General features: G+C 36.5%; 2 protein-coding genes across 2 annotated transcripts; one reads left to right on the plus strand and one right to left on the minus strand.

Moving 5' to 3' along the window:
• Window positions 1-1,563: 1,563 nt before the first annotated feature.
• Window positions 1,564-11,113, minus strand: LOC146161558 (serine/threonine-protein phosphatase PP1-gamma catalytic subunit B). The gene is made up of 7 exons (XM_083385622.1): window positions 10,978-11,113; window positions 10,723-10,854; window positions 9,970-10,200; window positions 9,324-9,428; window positions 7,003-7,226; window positions 4,322-4,456; window positions 1,564-2,514 (listed from the first exon to the last, which is right to left on the minus strand). The coding sequence occupies exons 1-7, from the start codon at window positions 11,030-11,032 to the stop codon at window positions 2,404-2,406; spliced, it is 993 nt and encodes a 330-aa protein (XP_083241748.1). The 5' UTR covers window positions 11,033-11,113; the 3' UTR covers window positions 1,564-2,403.
• Window positions 11,114-15,144: 4,031 nt separating this feature from the next.
• LOC146161559 (transmembrane protein 208-like) lies at window positions 15,145-18,755 on the plus strand. The gene is made up of 6 exons (XM_083385487.1): window positions 15,145-15,158; window positions 15,904-16,002; window positions 16,495-16,554; window positions 16,655-16,758; window positions 17,216-17,300; window positions 18,174-18,755. The coding sequence occupies exons 1-6, from the start codon at window positions 15,153-15,155 to the stop codon at window positions 18,297-18,299; spliced, it is 480 nt and encodes a 159-aa protein (XP_083241613.1). The 5' UTR covers window positions 15,145-15,152; the 3' UTR covers window positions 18,300-18,755.
• The last annotated feature ends 3,826 nt before the right edge of the window (window positions 18,756-22,581 follow it).

The following is a 22,581-nucleotide window of genomic DNA, read 5'->3' on the forward strand; positions in this document are numbered from 1 at the left end:
CAGATGCCGCACCGTGCAAAATTGCTTCGGGCACCGTACACAGGAAAAAAGTTTATTAAGCTTAAAGTACCCTCAAACTTGTTATTTGTTGCCCCGTAATGCGTTTTGTAATTTTATTTCGTGGTTTAAAATAAATTCCGCTAGAGTTCACTCCTTGCTAAATCCCGTGCGAGCGACGAAACTTTTTACGATAAATCCCTTGCGGTATCAACATTTTTCAAATTTGGCGAAAGCGTTTATCGAAACCTAGCCACAAAAAGCCAATTAAGTTTAAGATATATGTACCTCACACTAGCAAACAAAAAATAAATTGGGACAAAAAAACACAAATAGAAATAAGGGCCTTGTCAGACCGCACTTGATTGGCCTATTGAATTAAGGGGCCAAATCAGGCGTTACTTCCGCAAAGCATACAGACAGCTGAACCAAACTTCCGTTACCATTTTGGCAATAAAAATAAAATAACACCATAGCTTATGCTGACAAAATACCCACCAAACAACCATCAAGCTCCTTAACCCAGTCTGGATGTTATACTTTAGGCAGCAACCAGCAAACGACAGCTGTTTTACTGTGGTTTTACAACCTTAACTGACTCAATTTCCTTTGTAGTGTGACGCTTCCGTTCTACTGCTCGCCACTTGGATTTTATGTGTAGCATCCATTTTTTTTACGCATAACAACAAAACTGTGGACAAATCAATACAAGAACCGTTTTATGCACTGGTATGACGTTGGTCTAGAATCCTACTGTCGTATTTTAGTCCGTGTTTCTCTTTTATTAAATGGACGTTTTTCAGTGATCAATTAATGAAATATTAAAACATAACTTACCGCCATTGCTGCAAATTGGGATTGCCAAATCAAATTTTTATAAATCCACGTCTAAATCCCGTGCAAGAAACGAAACGTTTTTCGATAAATCGCTTGCCGTATCAATATTTGAAATATGGCAAACACCTTTATCGTAAACATAGTCATAAAAAGCTGTTGAAGTGCAAGATATGTGTACCTCATACTGAAAAACTAAAATTTGTTTTTATATTTTTATAAGTTTTGTTTTCCTATCGTGGACCTCATTAAGCACGACGGTGCGAAAGCTCGTCTCAAATAAACAAATTCTAAGTGTGCAACATTCGAATTTCAGCTTTCTTGTGCATGTATGCTTCATTTTTCTGTAGGTCTGCCTGATCAGCTGTTTAAAAAGGCTGTTCCTTTTTACTCTTGATAAACTGTGGTGTAAAAAAGTTTGGCGTTGTTTAGTGTCTTTAGATTTAACTAAGACCTTCTCGATAGATCTGGGCATTTCGTGTGCTTATCAAATATTGGGAACCATTTGGTATTTATCAGAAAAATAAAACATAAATCCAAAATACGATTTGAAACCCTTATACCTTACATTTAAACTTGCAACATGCAACCCAAATTGATTATTTTGGACGATCCTATCGTCAGCAGTTTGAAGAGCTGTTACAAAACAATTTGTATTGAAATAAAAGTCAAATCTTGGCAAAAACATTTATTCGAATCATAACAAAAGTAAAACGTCATACTAACAAAAGTCAGATAAGACAAGTCGCCAACGTCGGGGCACCGGCACCAATAGGGATTTTTTTGGTTTTGTAACCTTTTTAAGGGATCTCGTTTCCTGATAACGAAAAAAGCACGACAGTGTACTGTGGTTATAGATAGCAGGAATGTTTCGGTAGGGTTGCTACCTTGAATTCGATACGTAGGTATTTGCTTGTCGAGGTGGGTTTAATGTACACACACTTAAAGCAGTTGGGCGAGGTGAAAGTGCGACACCGAACGGGCGAAGATAATCGATTTCATCAACCGAAAGGTGTCGCTCGCGGCTCGAATGAAGTTACGTCACCACTTGAGATTGGAAGCAAGAAAAACGGAATCAATTTTGACTCGTTTTGACAGGATGAATTACTGTGCAGTCGCAGAAACAACAAAAAAATACACGAAGGTGCGTGACTAAATACATCTATAAAAATCAAACCATACAGTTTTACTATCTAAGGATGAAAAAAAGAGCGCGTAAGCTAAAAACTGGCGATGAAAACATTAAGACCGAGTAGAATGGTAAACAGTTAATTATATACCAGCGTTCGTCTCGCAGTTAAAAGTGGGGAAGCGCTTAACAAAAACAGCGTACGCGAATCTAAAAACACGCGCCGGCTAGTAACAATAAGAGTAAGAAGAAAAGTCTGGTACGGCGCTACACTTGGGAACAGCACAAAAGTGAGACGCTAAAAAATATTCGATACAAAAACACACCAATGCAATTGCTAGGGTTTTTGTCGGGCCGCGCAGTTTTGACGGCAAGACCACGCAAACAGCGAGTTGAAGAAGACGACCGGGGGTGCTTCTAAGTGCAAAAAAATGGCCGGGGGCTCATTTTTTGCCGGCCTTGGGCTTCCCGGCCGCGTTCCTGGGCGGGGTCACGGGCCGGCCGGCGTTGAGACCACCGTATGGGAACTTCTTCTTGTCGGCCGGTTTCAGGATCTAGGAAAGCGTTATAAATGGTCAAACACACTCATTTAATAAATCGGAACAAAAACTCCCTTTTGAGGCTTTTTGGTTCATGCCGTGATTGATTTTTTTGCCTGAGTTACAAACGATAGCGTCAGTTCCTATTAAAATACTCAAGTCAATAGATTTTTGCAGCCACAATAGTATGATCGCATTTATTTTACAAATTCCCCAGTGTAAATTCAAAAAAATGAAGCCCACTTAATATCGTTAGTGCTCAACATTTAGAAGACATCTAGCCGAGAAAGAGTGCGTGATAAATCTAGCTGGGAACTGGAATGTGTGTGAGAGAATAAGACGCGAGTGGTATTTTTTTATGTCCATGTTTAGGGTGTTACTCCTTACGGTTAACGAACTAAGAAATAAGACTCTTGGTTCAAATCCACTACTCAATTTTTGTAGGCGAAAAATACTATTACCGACTACAAAATATACTCAAATATTTTGCAGATCATTGTTTATTATTTTTATAGCAGACTAACACAATTGACGACATATATTATATGTAGACAGTAAGCGAAGAGTTTTCATATTTTAAATTGCTTGGTTGGCATTCATTCTATCATATTTAGAATCGTATATTATAGAATCTATTTTTCGATATCTCGTAGGTTACCGTACGTAGTACGGTGCAGGACAGTGCAATTAATTTTCTCCTGTTGTATTGATTTGGTATTATCGGGGTTTATGAGATTAAGGGGCAATGATCAAAGAATTTTAAAATCGACCGACAGACTGGAAAAAATATAGACTTGATATCGAAAAACGCGACGACCTTTGTTTCCTGAATTACAAAGCCCTTTATGCATGAGCTATTAAAATAAGAAATTCCGTATACAAATAATTTATATCTGGTGGATTGATCATTAAACAATAGCAGTAAAGCCAATTTACGTATGTCCAATGGAAGAGGAACAAAAACAACGATTAGCAAAAATATGACGAACAGAAACTTCATTGCTGTATCACCTTTAAAAAGTCAGGACATTTGGAAAAATTATACGACATCAAATTACTAAAATGTCCATGGTAAATTTTATGTGAGAAGCCGCTAAGTTTTAACAAACATTATGGACACATTCAAGTCTTACTAAAAACATTAATCCTAATGACGAAGCCTAGTCCAGTCTAGTCATTACGCTAAAGGTCAATCATGTCATCGCAAAAACGTTAAAAGTTTAGGCGGCCGGCAAAAATTGCTTCACAATTTGTTACGTTCAGCATAAACTCAAAAAACAGAAAAAAACGGAAGAAGCATAAGGGTTGCGGCAAAAACAGTCCGACATATATACAAGCGGTGTTGTGAACATGGGTTCTCAGTTTGTATGTAATTACCCCGAAAGGCGTGTTTAGGCGTGTTTAAAGGGCACTTTTGTCAATTATGCGAGAAGCTAACAACCGCTTATTATCAAAATGACGTAGCACCAAGTGTCGTAAACAATAAGTCCCGGTCCATGTCGTAACAACAAATAACAAGTCAAATTCAAGTCACGTCAATTCGATGCAAAACAATATTTCGAATAGCAAGCGTCAACAACAAAGCAATTTCAGATTTTAACATTTAATTGACGAAAATTAGCCAACTGTGCTAGAATGTATTCAATTATAGCATTTCAACCACAGTAAAGTCATTTGTTAAAGCCAAGTCATTTAGCTTATCCAATTGACTCAAATAGACCAAGTTTAGGTTAGCCAAGTAAAGCCAAGTCAACTTAAGTCAAGTCAAGTAATTTTAGAACGACAAGTCGGTACAAAACAAATATTAGTATTCAAAGCTTACCTGAAACGAGCACATGAGAGTTTCATCGACACTCATCATGGCTCCTGCGTTGTCGAACTCGCCGCAGTAGTTTGGTGCCGAGAAGAGGGTGACCAACTGGCGCTTGGCAAAGAACTCGTATCCGTCCTCGACCACCTGGAGTTACAAAAAAAAAGATATTTTATTTATTGAGATTAATTTTTTTGGTATTTTCATAGAAGTTTTTGTTGTATTGTTTTGAATATCTAGACCAGGGGTCGGCAACCTACGGCCCGCGGGCCGGATCCGCCGATGTAATTCATCCGGCCCGCCGCCTTTTTGACAAATTAGACACTATTTCACATACTTTTTGACTATTTTAACATTTTTTTATTTTTTATTTTCGGCGATGTAATAAAACCTTGCAAGAATTTAAAAGAAATGCCGGTATACCAAAAAAAATCGCGCTCGCTAGTTCTGCCTTCACTTAAACGTTTACAAACGCTGAGCTAGCTTAACTTTAAATGTTATCGCGTTCACCAAAGTAGTTTTATTACACTTCTCATTAGTAGTATGGATGACGACGTGTGAACTCGAATTTTGAACCAAACAAACGCTTTTTTTCGCGCTTTGCACCAACACTTTACTGCCTCCTTAAATTTAAATAATAAACACGTTTCAAATGCAAAAACGATCTGAGGCCCGCCTGATGCACAGTTGTTCTAAAATACTAATAACACAATTCTTAGTTATCATTTTGTGCGACCCGCAGAGACCTTTCTGGGTTTGGTTTTGGCACGCGACAAGAGAAAGCTTGCCGACCCCTGATCTAGACAGTTTCGAAGGCCATCGTTAATGTCGCATATACGTTTTCTGTTTTTATTCGATTTTTTATCCTGTTCTTTGCTATGTACATGGCTGCCTTATAAGCGGACGGCAGTGTTTCGTTTTTAGTAAAATTCTGCAGTCTAGTTTGTTCCCCAATTCATTCCGCCATTATATAAACGGGGATTTTGGTTCCCTTTGTAAGTCGTGTTTAGCTTATAGTTTCAGCTCGCTACGTAATATATTCGAAGGCCACTTACAAATCAAATCGACTTCTTTTAATGCCAGTTCGACTAAATTGTGTTTTGTTGACTAATTTTGCTTCGCTTTCTTTTCAATAAAGTTGGGCATATTTTATTGCCGTTAGTCATAATTTACATAATCCGTAAAAACTGAAATATTTTGACTAATTTGTCTGGCCGCAATAAAACAGGCCGACTCCCCATGAAGACTTGTTCCGAGTATTTTATCTCATAAGTCAATAACATTTTCGCCTTAAACCGGGCTGATGTTGTAGAATGTAGATCGTTTTCGGCCACACTGGCCATAGTTGGCCTAACACTCGAAAAAACGCGGCACCATACTGCGGAAAAACTGGCCAGAAAAAAGAGAGCTAAATATGCGTCGAACGGCCGCGCGGGCATGAGACAGATACCAGAGTGTGGAATTACAAGCGGCGAAAGGGTGGCCAGCGTCCATTCAGGTATCGTTTCGCGCGGCTTCGTGTTTAGCAAATACGAGCGGCGATTGTGGGCGAAGCGACAACTCTTAATTCGTAATCGCGCCCTCAGCGCGACATATATAAGGAAATTGCGACTAGGGGTTTTGTAGCTCGTCAAACCGCCCGGCCTATGCGATTGCCAGCCTGATCTATTTTCGCCACGTATCGTGTGGAGCGCGGTTCGCTCCAGTAACAAAGGACGATTATTATGTTCGTGTGTAAGTGTCGCGCCGCTGTCGCATACCCAAACAACGACAGCGATTAGTAAAAGAAAGCAAACAAACCGGTAGAGGGTTTTGTTGTGAACCCTAATTAATGTTGAGTACTGAGTTGACATATCAAACATTTACTGGGCATGATGTCATATCTGGCGATAGTTTATTATCGTATTTTCATACCGGTATCTTTTTAATCTTAGATTTGTGTTGTAGCACATATGGTCTAATCATCAAAAGTTTAAGGCAAGGGTGTCCAACTCAAACATGCCGGCGTGCCAATTTTTATCTTATAACTTCTACCCGTGCCAAAGTTTCGTAACCGAACCAATTCTTTTTAATCATAAAAGCGCTTTTTTTACCAAAACTAAGAACGTTTATATTTAAACTTGAAAAAAAAACTGTCTAGTATAAACGCACATCACTGCATCAAAGTGTCTCTCGTTGAGCTGACTTTTGTTTCTTCACACCAAGCTATATAATATTATGTGAATCTAGCCTCCACACAGTATAATGTTACTAGATCAAAAGTAGTTGTTGTTTGTCGTGATTGACGCGATTGATTTATATTGTGAACAAACAATTGGCGGTATAACAAACTTAGTATTTTCTGACAATTGGCTAAATAACAATTTTAGTATTTTTTGGGGAGGGCTTGCGTGCCATTTTTTATTAGGTCGCGTGCCACATTTGGCACGCGTGCCGCTTGTTGGACACCCCTGGTTTAAGGTGTTCTAATTAACCGACACGGTCTTTCAAAAGAAAGCCTACTTTTGTAACTACAGGATATTTTATAAATTTCAATAGAATTAAAAAAATTAATCGGGCTCATGCAAAAACTTTTTAGCATGTACTGAAGTAGCTATAACTAATTTAGCTAAACACTACTGCTAAGCCCTTCCAAAATAAAATTGTGCATAAAGAAATGTTTGGTCAAACCCAATTAGTAAACAAATTCTCACCTGGTGGGCTCGACAAATTAGATCCAGGTCGTGTTTATGAAGAAATTTGGCGACCACCTCTGATCCAAAGGTGAACGACACACCCCGGTCGTTTTCACCCCAGCCCATGACCTCCTTGTCCGGGTCGGACCACAACAAATCGCAAAGCAAACCCTGGTCAGGAACGTCTGTGGGCCGCATGATACGACGGATTTGTTCCATAGATTGCAGATCTGGAGATAGACCTGAATACAAAGCACATAAAAATATATTGTATAGGGTATATACTTGAATTAACTGGACTTTAATTTGATTTTTTGTCTAGTGTCAAATCACAGGCAAGCTTGTTTGAGAAGTAATACTGAGTTCTTGAATTCATAGATTTGTTCTGTAAAGTGGTATAAGACAACCAACAGAAAGTTATGTCAACGTACTTACCTGCAAGTGCCATAACAGAGAAGAAATTTTGTTTGGTTAAATGTATACAACTTGACCAAGCTCTGTTCATTAAAAAGATTTAGTCCCTGGAATACTCCCCTATATTTGAACCACTGACACAGTATTGAACAACTGATACAGTATTGTTGTATGTTTTTCTAAGGCCCAGCCTATATTAAAAAACAAACATTTCATTCTTGTGTGTGCTAATTGTTTAAGGATTACATTATTCAGTTATAATTCAGCCATCACAAACAGTTGTGTGATGGTCTACATCAGTGGTTCTTAAACTTTTCACACTAAGAAAATAAAAACAAATTTGTGTCACGCTTTTTACAAAAGCACACAATTTAAGCTTAGCAATTACCCTAGCAAATATGCTAAAAGTAGTAAATAAATTCCAAAAATTAAAAAAATAAAACCTAATACAATCTTGCTTAATTTGCTGCATATATGCCTATTTGTAATTGCAAATATAATATTTTTTTTCAAAACTACTAATTATTGTTCAAAACTACTAACAATTCCATGGCAGACTTGAAAATCAATACCTTTATATTTTGCTTTGATACATTCAAGGTAATTTTTGAGTTAAACAAGATTTTAATAATAGATCAGAACCGATAAAGTCATAGACAAGAGATTGTAATCAAAAGGTGACAAGCTAAAATCAGACAAAGGTTAGTAGTCACCACAGCGAGATGATTGCATAAATTAAATAATCTGCCTTTTGAGCAACAACAATAACATGCCCTTTCAAGGGGCGAGCATGGGAGTAAAACAGGAGCAGTGATAATGGCACAAAGCATGTTGGGGTTCGGAGCCACATGCCAATCTAAAGTTCATAAAATATTCAGTGGCTCCAGCAAACCGCAATAAAGCGATTTGTCAGTAATCCAATTCGCAATTGTGAACAAAGCCCTGCATTGACCTTTCAAGGTATAATGCTGGACCTTGTGTTAGATAAGTGCAATGCTTAGAAAAAATGTTGACCATTTTAAAAGCCTAAAATCAAGTGAAATATTTTTAGCACCTACTTCTTTTAACCTGATGTATTTGTTCAAGAAACACACAAGGCTTTTTTAACTAAAGCATAATGTTTTTCATTCATGTACGAGATTTTGAACCAGTGGAATTCCCTTAACTTACAAGCCAAACTACACGAGACAAACTCTCAAGGCCATTGGTCAACAAACTGTTTGTTGGCTAACAAATGTTTGCCTTTGATAGCTATACATAGGAGCAAAACTGATCAAAGGAGGCAATGATTAACCAGTTACCTACATCCTCATACGTCAATGAGCATAGGAAGATTGGGGCAGTAAATATTTTTACATTCCAATTACTGCTAACTGTTGTTGTCCAATTAAATTTGCTGACATCATAAAAATATGGAAACAACAAGTTATCAAAATTGTGCACTGTTTGTTTAAACGCCATATGACCTTTTGAGTAACTTGTTTGTTGTGTATTAGTAATTGATAAAGATCATGACAAAAACAAACAATAATACACTTAACCACTAATTGTAATTATTAACAACTAATAAATTAAAAAAAAACTGTGTAAGCAAACTTGCAATACTTTTTCAAAGCAGCTAATGCTTACTTAAACCAAGATTGCCAAAATGTTTGAACAATAAAGCATGTCGCTTGGGCCCTTATTTTTACCATTAAACTTATGAACAGATCCGTATATAGTGTTCTAAACCAAGATATTTTCAAAAAATAAACACACAAAAAGTTTTTTTTTTAATTTCAGACACACTAACAGTTTTGCAAATGTATTTATACTTTAGGTTAATGGCTGGTAACATAAAAAGACAAATTTAAGCGGTTAATTAAAACCAAGAAATGTGTCTAACATAGGTTAAAATATATACGCTTAAAAATTGGAATGTTTACCTCCGTGGCAACAAAAAATCTTTTCATCAATGATGGCTGCAAGGGGAAGACAGTTAAAGCAGTCAGTAAAGGTTTTCCACAGTTTAATGTTGTATCTTCTTTTGCCTGTAAATCACCACCAATTATATACAACACTGTTTAACATTAAGTAATAGTTGGGCAGTTGGTGGCAACAAAAACTATTCACATTTGAGATGTTTTCAAATTAGGTTAAGCACACAAAACAGTATGGAGGGATGTATTTGGTTGAAATGTCAAGAACTAATAACTTGCTTTTATTAGCAATATTACGCACATTTTTTAAAATGAAGTAGAGAAAAACTTGTAAATAGTAAATAACAAGCTGCCATAAGGTTCAGCAATGGCATACTAAAATCTGCCTGTGCCTGGCAATTTAAAGTCGCAAGTCACATTGATGCCCAAGAGAATAAATTAATTTCAAATTCAACTGGTTGGCTGCTTCATTCTAAATTTAGCAGTGCAATAGAATGTTTCTCCAGACTTAACCATGCATGTTTATAAATACACCACACATATAGACATAAATATGTTTATATATATGTTACTTTTTTAGCACCAATTAAAGTATATAATAATGATATTGTTCCAACCATGAAATTGCCATTAAATATAAATACCAACTTACATTCATCATAGAAACCATAAATTCTGTTGATGCTCGCACATTCATGGTTGCCTCTCAGCAGAAAGAAGTTCTCTGGATATTTGATTTTATAAGCGAGCAGAAGAGCGATAGTTTCAAGGGACTGTTTTCCGCGGTCGACGTAGTCGCCAAGAAAGAGGTAGTTGGACTCAGGAGGAAATCCTCCATACTCAAAGAGACGCAAAAGGTCATAATACTGCCCATGGACATCACCTGGTTATACATGCAACATTAAAACTAGCAACATTTTATAAGAGATACACACAAATAAATATATATATATAACAACTTTAAAGTAAATGAAATGAAATTTAAAAAATCAGGATTTAAAATTAGTCACCGTAGTTTAAAGGCTTATTAACTAGTAATACACTCAGAATTTTCTTTCGAATAAAGGTGAAAAACAAGCAATTCTGGTTGCACGGTTACACTTGCATCGATAATAAAATGTATTCATTTGAATTAATATACAGTACTGATGATGCTTTTAGAAGCGAAATATAATTTCATATAACATCCAAACAAACTGATTTTCAGTTTACTAAGTTTTGTCCTAAGTTTAATCTTTATTAATATTACAAAGCATAAATTACAAATTTTTTCAGAGATTTTCAAACTCTAGCTTTTTTGTACTATTTATTTGAAATATTTTGAAATGATGTTCGAATCAGTTGTTTTATGAAACTCAATATTAGAACCCAAATTTATAAAAAAAAAATTTTTCTCAACCCTTACCACAAATCTTTAATGGTGCTTCAAGTTCTAGAAGGATCGGTTGACTGAGAAATATTTCCCGTGATTTGAGGCACAAACCTCTTATGTCATTTTCGGTGAGTTGAACACTTTTGCCTGGCCGAGAACCTCTGACTGTAATTACATGGAAAGTTAGACATATTAGTTTGTGTGTTTGCAGTACAAACTTGCATTAACTTTTGAATGAAAATATTTTTTGAAAATAAGTATAAACAAAAAAAACTATGTGCGACTTACCTTCCAGCAAATGTCCAATTATTTTATCCACGTTTAGCTTATCTGCTTCTGACATCCTGCTATATTTACTGCAGCCACCTAATCAAATTTTTTTTTTCTACATAAAAACGAATGTGGTTAGAATCGAATGTAATGTTAATAATGATATATATATTTACATTGTCATGCAGATAGTACTCAACATACAATTGTTCACAACAATATGTGGAATATTTAAACGGAACAAATTCAGCACCGGTCTGGAATCCTATGACAGCGTTAAAACAATTACCATAAAGCAACGCACAATATTTGGGTTAAGGTGCCGGTTAACGTTTGGGTGAGTTAAGTATTATTATTTTAAACATATTGACCAAACCCAAACCCGCACCTATCAAAAACCCGCACCAAAACCCAAATGAATAATGTTTGTTGTGGTAGGATTGGAGACAAGCGCCGCAAATTCTAATCAAATTTTTAACAGGCTTTATAAATGTTATTTTAAAATAAAATCATGTAACACGATTTCATAAACAAATGCAAAGCAACTTTTAGGTCATACTATTGGCGACATGGGAAACTGGTAAACAAATCGGGCGCTGGTCTAGAATCCTACCATAATTATTAAACCAACACACAATATTTGGGTAAGGGTGTGAGTTAGCATTTGGGTGTGGGTGGGTCAAGTATTAGTGTATTCATTATATAATAATAATACTTAACCCACCCTAACTCAAATCGCTAACCCGCACCCTAACCCAAATAATGTGCGCTGTGGTAGGATTCTAGACCAGCGCCATCGTCGTGTATTAACAGTACAGCAACTCCAAAATAAATAATTAAAAGAAGTGCAATACTCGGACAGTCTAAGAAATATAGTTTTAGATTTTCACCTACGTATATACACAGTAGGTGCTTTAAAATATGGGTGTGCAGCAGAGTGACTGCGAGGAAGTCATTCTAAAGTTTGACGAAAGGCGAAAAACCTTTACACTGTGCAGCTGATATCGGCTGATGTAACTCGCGTGACAAACGTAATTTTACTTCTTCTTGCATGACGGCTGCCAGTCGCAAGCTTCTACAAACAATTTAGCGCCATTTCCGCCAAATTGTTTACGAGCGCGAAATCTCGCGACTACGGCGTAACTGAGCAAATACAAACTGACGTTGGTTGGAAACAAACCGAGGCTGCTGGAGCGCCATTCGAGACTACAGCAGTTTGGCAATGACGTCACAGCGATTTTCATTGCTTGTTTTACACGACTTTTTGCACTTTTAAGTTTTAATATTCAGTAAGTTTGGCCTGACAAAATATCAATCGGTAAGAATCACGTCTGTGGTGTAAATAAACGCCCTTCTGACCAGGCGCGGATCTAGGATTTCAGTTTGGGGAGGGCCATGCATTTTTTTCAGATATGACGTCACAATTTTTTGAGATATGACGTCACAAAAGTACACGATTGCGTCATAATTCAGGTAAAAATAACATCGGATGGCCGAATAAACTAACTCCTGCAAAATAACGCGAAAAACAGAACTTTTGAAAGCACCAAAAAGTAATAAGGTTAGCCTCTACAGTGGGCCGGTTTCCTAGTTTGACCCGGTATGAAGAATATCGCTGAAAGACGCTACCATGTCTATTGTCTACACATCTTGCTTTTTCCCGAAAAGGCGGGAGCAACCTCACATGCCACCGAAAAAGCGCCGAGGCCACGTCGCAATAACACCATAGCGTTGTCTGCTGCGGTCAGCTGTGGTTCTTTCATGACACTTCTCTCTATTTTTAAGTTACTGTAGTTGGTTTTTGCCAAATAAGGTTGGTAAAATGAGCAAAACTCTATATTCAAATCCTTACAGGGGTCGGCAACCTTTGTGTAGTAGTCGCGGGCCAAAACCAAACTCAGAAAGGTCTCTGCGGGCCGCACAACATATGTTAAATGAGATTTTGTGTTATTACAACTTTATAAAATTGTGAATCAGGTGGGCCTCGGATTTTTTTGCACTTTAAAAACGTGTTTATAATTACTTTTAAGGAGGCAGTAAAGTCTTGGCGCAAATTCGCTAAAAAAAGCGTATACTTGGTTTAAAATTCGAGTCCACACGTCGTCATCCCCCTACTACTATTAAAAAGTGTAATAAAACTACTTTGAGAAAACGCGATAAATTTTATAGTTATCTATTTTAGTGTTTGTTAACCATTTGGGGCAAACCTGGCGAGCGAAGCGAGCGCTATATTTTTGGTATACCGTTATTTCTTTTAAATTTCTTGTTTTTGTTACATTAAAAAAAAATGGTTAAAAAATATTTGTCGATTATGTTTGAATACGTTTTCCGTTTGTCCGCGACGCACTTGGCAGCTTTCCACGGCGCAACAGTAAAGAAGCGCTGATCTAGTTCAAAAAGAGCATCAAAACACACTGGATGTATAAAGATCATTAGCGCGAAGCGCGAAAATTTTTCGCATTTACACACTTAAAATAGTAAAAAAGTATTTAAAATGGACTCGTGTCTAATTTGTCAAAGGGGCGGCGGGCCGGATGAAGTATATTGGCAGGTTGGTTCCGATACAGATTTGCACTAACAACACAAAAGCTTTTAATTGTACTTGGATTTAAGTTAGTTATTATATAGTCGAGGTCAGCGTACGGTCATTTAAGCCGTCGCTGCATATCTGAAAAACGCCTCTTTGCGCGAGTGCGCGAAACGAATTTTACAATTTTTTTGAAATATTTATTATATGGCGCCATAAGCTCGTACACCACTACAAAACTTAAAAATATGTCTTATTTTGGCGAAAATAGGCCATACTACCTATGGAACCGCGAAAATAAGCTGCCTATTAAGTAAAAAAAATGTACATATTTTTTAGTTTGGGGGGGGGGGGGGGCATGGCCATATCGCCTAAACCTGTCGAAGTCTTATATTCATCGGAAAAGTCCTATATTCATCGGAAAGTAGCCTAAATGACCAAAATAACGCCTGAAACTGTAGAGAGAGGATATGAGACGATTGGAGGCCATGGATCCGACATCGGTTGTTTTGTTGTCGACGTTTGGGCGCCCTTAGGGCGTCGCTGTTTTGGCACTGGAATTTTTGGCCCTGTTTGGCGTTATTTCTGGGCAATGGGTGTGGTTAGAAAATAGGTTAGGGTTCAAATTATTGGGGAAGTTAATGATGTACTTAGGGGTGGGGTTCGGGGTTAGGTAAAATACTGTATAGGCCTGATTCTGGACATTTTATGCCTTATTCCGACGGGTATGCTCATAGAACTTATTACGATTCATACTTTATCATAGGCCTACCATATGTTCTCTTTTATGAGGATTTGTCCTCTTTTCTCAAGAAAAGTGAATGGTCCTCCGAGGACGCTCAAAAATGCCCAAATGTCCTCTTTTTTGCATTTCGAGTTAATTGCTTAAACTTTTAACAATACTTTTAGACGAGACGTTGCAATAATTTATTTCAAAAGATTAATGCCTTTAATTGACGGTTGTTTATAATTTCAATGATATTTCGTGTAAACAATTTCACGATCTAGTTAAAAATGATCAGAAATTTTTATTAACTTTTGCTTCGATGTTTGTTTTTTTTTCATTTTTTCCTGCAACTACCAAGGAAATAAAAAACATCAACAAACTCAAACGTAACAATTATATTTTCGTTTTACTTCCTGGCAAAAAATGCCCTCTTTTGGGTGCTGAAAATATGGCAGTCTTACGTTATTACGGCCATTCAGTAATCGTATTTTGGTCTATTCCGACGTTGCTGATTGTTCTTATTTCGATCTTATGGCTGGAGTTCATAAAATAGTCTATTCTACAGCCTTTATAAACAACTGATCAGGTGAACCCACCGAAGAATGAAGCATACATGCACAAAAGCTGAACTTCGGGTGTTGCACACTTGGATTTTTTTTTAATTGACAAGCTTTCGCACCATAATGCCTAATGAAGTCCAAGAAAGAAAAAAACATATGAAAAAATAAAAAAAACAATTTTGTTTTCGAGTGTGAGGTACATATGTATTATAATTAATCGGCTTTTGGGGCTATGTTTACGATAAAGGTGTTTGCCAGCTTTCAAAAGTATTGACACGGCAAGCGATTTATCGTAAAAAGATGTGTTTCTCGCATGGGATTTAGACTGAGCGACGCGTGGATTTATAAAATTTTAATTTCGTAAACTCAAGTTGCAGCTATGGCGGTAAGTTGCTCTTTAAGATTTTATTAGTTGATCATCAAAACACCTCCATTAAATAAGCAAAGAAACACGCCCAATAAATTGGGCCTAAAACTGATAAGAAAGGCTCAAACCTGAACCATATTTGTACTTATTTCCTGTTATACTCCACTTTTGTTTCGTTACAATTCCTGCCTAACAAATAAAAGTATAGCTCGGCCGCTCGTCTAGAATCCTACGACTTTTTTTACAGTAACGAAATGAGTTGTCAAAATTGAAATTGCAAGGAAGAATAAGCACAATAATAATTGTTAACCCACCCAAACGCTTACAAAATACCCCCTGGACGAAAATGTGACAGAAGGATTCTAGGCCGATGCCATAAAAGTGCAAAAAAACGGTTAAATTGATTTGTCAACATTTTTATTGTTATACTTAAAACAGTTTTCCTTCGTGATCTGAAATAAAGGAGCTGATCTAGAATCCTACCACCAAGCACATTATTTGTTAGCGTTTGGGTTAGGGTGGGTCAAGTATTATTAATATTAAATAATGACTATAATAGTACTTGACCCACCCAAACGCTAACTCACACTCTAACCCAAATATTGTCCGTTGGTTTAATAATTGTGGTAGGATTGTAGACCAGCGCCCTAAATAAATTCATACTGTGTATTTACTGAACACATGTGTCTACTGTTTTTACACTTATGATGTGAAACAAATAGTTTTCCTTTTTTAGAAAATTATAAATGACAATGTTTTTAAGGTTGTCAAGGGAAAACAAGGGACAAAGGGTGCAAAACAAATCAAAGAAGAAAATGCAAAAACTTTCAAATTCTATTGTTACATTATGGCTACAGCCACTGTAAGTTTAATACTTATTTAATTTAAGGTTTAATAACAATAGTCGGAAAAAAGTTACCCTTATTTGACTTATTTGTTAAATATTTACTAGGAAATCAGTCCAATGCATTTCAGCTCTACAGTTCAATGCATTTCTTTATTAAAAATTAAATATATACAGGTTAAGTTGTTCTTGTAAGGTAATAGAGGCTTAACAACGCTCGTTATCCCAAACTTTTTTATTTACATGTAGTTAATGATATATTATGTGTTGCTTTATATACCGGCCACTGTTTAAGTATTGTGTAAATTCTGCTATGCTGAGGATGATTTATCTATGATTAGTTTGTCTTGAAGCACTCGTAGCTGCTATATCACTTGTAGCTACTAATACCTGACTTTATTACATGTTTTTAATTTTATTTTTTACCTCTGTATTGGAATATAATAATACCAAAATTATAAGAAGGAGTATTTTGCTAGTTATACTTTTTTAATTGTTTTTATTTTCCAGATATTTGCAATTATTTTTCAAATCGTTCCAAATATTGCAGATCTGCAATGGAAAATAATAGTAAGTTCCTGTATAGTTTGGAAATAAGTTGAATTATTTTGTTAAATTTATTGCCATCACAAGTATTGCACCGACTATAAATCCTGTTTTTTATGCTTAGATACTCTTTGTTTTTTCTTTGTTGATATATTTACTGTGTGTAAAAATGATGAGCTCAATGGTTTCCAATGGTCTTGATTTAAACATGGAAGCAGGAATGGCAGAGTAAGGATACTATTGTATTTATTTTTAATTTTTATGTGCATATCAATATTGAATAATTGTAAATATACTGTCCTTGTTATTTTGGTATGCCGGTATTTGTTACCGTACCAATTACTTTTAAGTGTTTATTAATCCAGTGCCATTTCGTTTAAAATTAAACGCTTTTGAAATCAGTTATTTGACATTGTTTTACACTGAAACCACTTTGTGAAGTTCTGCCATTTAACTTAATGTTTAAATTTTTGTATATCCTAGTTTAAAATGTGGTAGGTTTTTCTGGCTCACCCTGTACATTTGCTTGTGACTCGAGTTACACCTACACATGTAACATACCTAATGATTGCATACTTTTTTTATATAGGGGATCTCATAGTGCCCAGCCAGCATATGTTGTAACAAAGCAATATAAAATGATAAACTCAGTAAACCTGTAAATCACTAGAAATTTTGTTTTTAGGCATATGAAAGACATCCTTATAGTAACAGCAGTTTGCCAAGTGACCAGCTGCTACTCACTCTACTTCTGGCTCTTATGGCTTGTGGTATGTTTATAATTAAGACTCTTTTTATCAGTGTAGTAAACAAGTCATTTAAAATGACTCAAGTCCCATTCAAGTCATTTGTAATATAACTTGAGTCCAAGTCAAGTTTTTTGCAAAAAATTAGTCAAGTCCCTGTCCAAGTCATTAATTGCCCAAATAAAGTCCCTGTCAAGTCAGTACTAATTTACTACAGCAAGTCAAGTGATTGACTTAAAAAAGTGTAAAATCGGTAAAATTGGTAAACTCGTCCGATATGATATGAGCCATTACTCAACTTAAAATAACAAAAACGCAACAAACAGTAAGCAAGTTGTTTTATGTGCAAAATTTAAGATTAATATACCAATTTTATTAACAAATATTTAAAAACAACACTTCATTTTAACCAAAGTTATTTGACACCATGACCTAAGTCCAAGTCAAGTCATGTGTTTAAAAGACTTAAGTCAAGTCAAGTCATTGTGGTCAAACAACTTCAGTCAAGTCAAGTCATTTAAAAAAAGTAACTTGAGTGCATTTTAGTCAAGTCATTGCAACACTGTTTTTTATTATGATTTCTAATCATTTACTTGTATCTTGTTTTTACCTTAAACATTGGTTCTCAACCTTTTATGGTTTGGCTCCTGTTTGAAAAGAGTGTTACTCAACGTCAACGCAAGTATTTGTCTGATACAAACCACACATTTGAGTTTAAAAAGTTAAAATTAAACCTATTGTATTCTTGTGGACCCTCAAATGGGCTTACGACCACGGTTGCGAAACCATGTCTTAAACTTTGCTAAAATTTATACAAAAACCAAACCATTAGTAATTTATGTGTTCATTGTTCAGCATACTTGTCAATTCAATCGTGTTTCGTGTACCGTTTTGCAGGTTCCAGCTGTTGCGTTTCAAAAACTTTGGGTTAACATTTTGTCACCCTGGATATTTCAAGAGCCCGCTGAACTAAGTGAGAAACAAAAGAAGAAAATGGAAAAGAACAGAAGGCAGCAGCGCTGATAAAATCCACTTTCGTTTTTTTTCTTTTATTCAAATTTTCGCTGTTAGGGAATTTTTATCGTAATTTATTATTTTTATATTTGCCAAGGTGTTCTGCAGAGTTTAGGAGAAAAGAATTGATTGTGTTGTGTGAAGTATTGTAAAAGGTAATAAAAAAATGTTCTAATAAAAACGCCCATGTTTTAAAGGTGGCGTTGTTGCAAATAACAGCTGTTCCACTATGCTACAATATTTTGCAATACTGTTGAAGAAGTGAATGTATTTCGTATGTCACTTGTTCACAGCTGCTCTTATGTTGATACTAACTGTCTTGCTGCTGAATCCAATCAATCACGCGCTGCCACCCCAAATACACCAGGAAGCATCGTGGCGTGATTTTGCTATTGAAGTACTGGAAACTTTCGTTAACTGCTCAATTTACAATGTTTCATGTTGTAATATAATTTTTTGGCAAAAGCGATTGGTACAGCGTGTTTATTTCAGTTCCGTGCAATATCGAATGCAAATATAAACCAACTTTGTGTGCGGTTTAAGATATTTAAGCTTAGCTGCTGATGTTTTGGAAGCTCGACAAGCTTGCAGTTGTAAAGTTTTGGCAAAATCCAAATCTCAGTATTAGGCTTTATGGGGTATCGAGTGTAGTAATTTAACACAAACTACCACATTAAGTTGGGTTTCTGTTGGTAGGTATTTATTATGTCAAAAATTAGTGATCTATATCGAACCATGTTTGTGCTGTTGCTAGCTGCATTCTCGACAATGACTTAATATTTGCGTATCGAGATAATAGTAGTAATTTAGCAAAAACTACCATATTAAATTGGGAAAAGTATCTGTTACCAGTTCTTCGTTTTGTGAAAAAATCAGTAATCGATATTGAAGCATGTTTGTGCTGTTGCTAGCTGCATTCTCGACAATGAAACAAATATTTGCTTAGCACTTCACTAGGATGTGACGTTAGAACTTGCTGTTCATAACAAGGCTGACAGAGGGCCCAGTATACAAGTACACATCTTCATGTTTGTGTCGTTTAATATTTCAGAATGTATTTTTAGGTTATTAAGTGGTAGAGCAATTTAGAACAAGCTGTTAAACTTCTGCATTTGCCATGTCTTATATAGAATCTACTCGGTAAGTTCGAAACGCTTTATTAGGCGACAAACTTGAAATAATAACAACTGTCGCGTCATAGAAAGGCTTTAGAACAGGTCGCACAAATTAGAAGGAACACAATAGTTTGCATTGTGGAACTTGCTCTAAATGCGTTTGCGTGCTGCTTTTTTGCTACGAAGTTATCGTCGCTGGGCTCGTAGTAATGAGCACATAGCGTACTATTGTCAGGCGACAAACACATGTATCCGTTAGATTTTCAGGAATTGGCAATATTAATGAATCACTGTGGCGCGGCAGCTATACTATTAATTGGAAAACGCACACGTGTGGGACAAGTGGCGGACATATCAGCGCTCGTCGGCGGCGCAGCGCTCTACATTTTTAAGAAGACCGACAATTTGTAGTATAATACACAAGTCAGCGCGGAATATCCAACAAAGGATTTATGACCAGGTATATTGCTGGATGTGTTCCAGCTGCTGTATAGCACTCTGTGGTTTACTAAATGCCTTTCCATCAAGTCAATTGGTGTGCTGCCTGCTGAGAAGTCTGAAGAACAGTTAAGGCTAAATTTTGTGCTTTTTTGCTGAAACGACTAAAACTTACGTTGTTTAACTTTACTTTAAATGTTATTGCTATACAGAAATGCCAGGTCAGAAAGGTGTTTAAGGTATGCTCTTAATCTGCGAGTCTACTATGTACAGCAACATTTGCCCTACTCAGCATAGCACACGAGGCATTTCAATCACCATGTGCAATTGTGATATTGCGGTTGGAGTTCTTGGAAATGGGGACATTGAGAGCGGTTTATCGTTTGACCAGGTCTAAGAACTGTAATTGTAGGTTATGGGTTAGGGCTTTAGCAGTCCAGCACAATGTAAGAGCTTTCTAACAATAGATTTGTTGTTAGCGGTCAGCGAAATGCATTTGGGTTGTTTGTGTTTAATTCTGTTGTTTTTTTTGGCAGACGCTTAATTCGTAATAACAAAATTATTGTGCAGTTGTAGTATACCGTTTGGTCTTTTTAAACACATGTTTGGTTTTTAAATCAAACACTCAGCTTTGGGTAAACCGTTTAAAAAGCTATACCACACATTTATTGTTTTTACAGAACATTTGTAAATTATTTAACATCGGGTTTAATAAAAACTTTTTCCGTAATAAAGGCTTATTTACGTTGAATTTTAGCGTCAATATTATTACCTTGTCCGTTGTCATTTTGATATATATTTTCTCCAATCCTGTAATCGCCTTACCTTGGGAACTTAAATATCTTGTGTTTTTTGTGTTTTCTTCTTTTTTATTTAAAAAAAAAATTATGGTTGATTTGGCAACGTAGCTTTGGTGCATTTTAGTGTTTTGTATTATTTAAGCGTTATTGAGGACACCACGCGTGGATTCAATCAGATTTTGAAAAAAAATTTTTTGTAGGATATTCAAAGGCTGTAATAACTAAGTAAGCATACATAATAGAAATAATTGAAATACAATCGAAGCATTGCTCGGTTCAACACTATATTTAGTAAGTTAAATTACAGCTTATATGTTCTTCTATAGAATCGTTGTTTTTATCCGCTTTTGCGAATTTTCGTTGAGGGTATTTTTAGATTAGATTGAGAAAGTCTGTTTGCAAATTGCTCGGCTTGATAGTCAAAAGACAATTTGCATATATGGATAAGTGCTATGCAAGCAGTTCGCTCTGCCCTTCTATCCTATCACCGCGTGGTCTTTGCTTTAAGTAGACAACTGACACCGTCGCCGCCCATGTATGGGACAGGACGCGTCAATAAAGGATGCAAGTGCTGGTTGCGATTTCCACATTTTCCCCGCCATTGCAATTAGCCGCACCGAAGTACTGATAGCTCCAAGTGCCAGAGCCCAGATAGTACAGGATGTAGTATTATGTGCATCGACCCGCCAGTTGGAGCTACATCGGCGGTAATCGCGTGTTTGAGTTAAATCGCTTTGATGAGCAGGACACTGGCCTGTCGCATTTCTTGCAAAATTTCGATTTTGATTGCGGTACTTTGGTTTTCAATTTTTGCCTAAGTGCGCTGCGAATGTGAAATATATGTGTTTGAGTAGATTTTGATCCTTTATTTAAGGTGTGAAAAAGATGGCAGCAAAGTACAGGTTAAATGGACAAGACTGATCAAGTTACATAATTATTATTGAAAAATTGAATACAAACTAACGAATGGATTTTGGTGTGTTCGTTTCACGACAAAAACGGTTAAAGCAATGTAAACGTTTACTAGAGGAGACTGTACAAAGCTGAAATTATTATCGCAAAATTAACCTAACCTGTTATTTGTTATGAAATTTGTTTGTCAATTTTCTGAATTGAAATAACGCAATGTCGCAAAAGCCGCATGATTTGAAGTGAGGCACGCCAACTAGCGACAGATACTTGAACAAAATCTGCAGTACATCGATACCGGAATGACAGGGTGTAATTTAAAAAAGAAACGGCGATGGATTTGCGTGCGTTAATACATCAAGATGAGAGATGACTCGTAACGATGGTAATCGCGGCTGTATAGTGAGTTAAGGAGCTGGATTAGTTCGGACTTTCCCTAGCTATCTGCCTTAACGAACGATCGCGTGTCATTTGTTTATAAGGCTTAGTTAAACAAAATCGAACACAGAAGCGCTATTCGGTTCAAACGACTTCGCGCAGGGAGTTTCTCAATCTTTGCCTCTGCCGCAATTGTATATCGCCGCCTTGTCGAATTGTAAACCTTGCAAATCCGCCCCAAAGTAGCACATTAAACCAAACCGTCTTTTAAACGAAGGCCGGGCGCCCGCGAACGCTTTCTCCCAACGCTGGGCCTCCCCGAGAACCGCCAGCCGATTGTTTTGTGTACGCCTGCGGTCGGAGATAGGTTAAACCAACGACGTGACCCTAAACAAGACGAAAAGCCGCCGAGAAAAGAGCCAACGATCGAGTCCATCAGCATATCGTCCAGTTCACGCATAACGCGTTGCCAGCTCTAACGGAATATTTCCTTGCTTTCTAACCGAAAGTCTAAAAGACCCGAGCTCTCTTGAAAGCGTTCTACGTTATTTTTTTCACCTTGTTCCCGTATCTAGCGATGCAAAAACGGCTCCGAATGAGAAGCAATGTAATTTTAATCAACTTGTACAAATGGTGCGAATTGGGACCCTA

The sequence above is a fragment of the Ascidiella aspersa genome, chromosome 3 (assembly GCF_963924565.1).
Source record: "Ascidiella aspersa chromosome 3, kaAscAspe10.2, whole genome shotgun sequence".
In the NCBI taxonomy this organism is placed as follows: Eukaryota; Metazoa; Chordata; class Ascidiacea; order Phlebobranchia; family Ascidiidae; genus Ascidiella; species Ascidiella aspersa.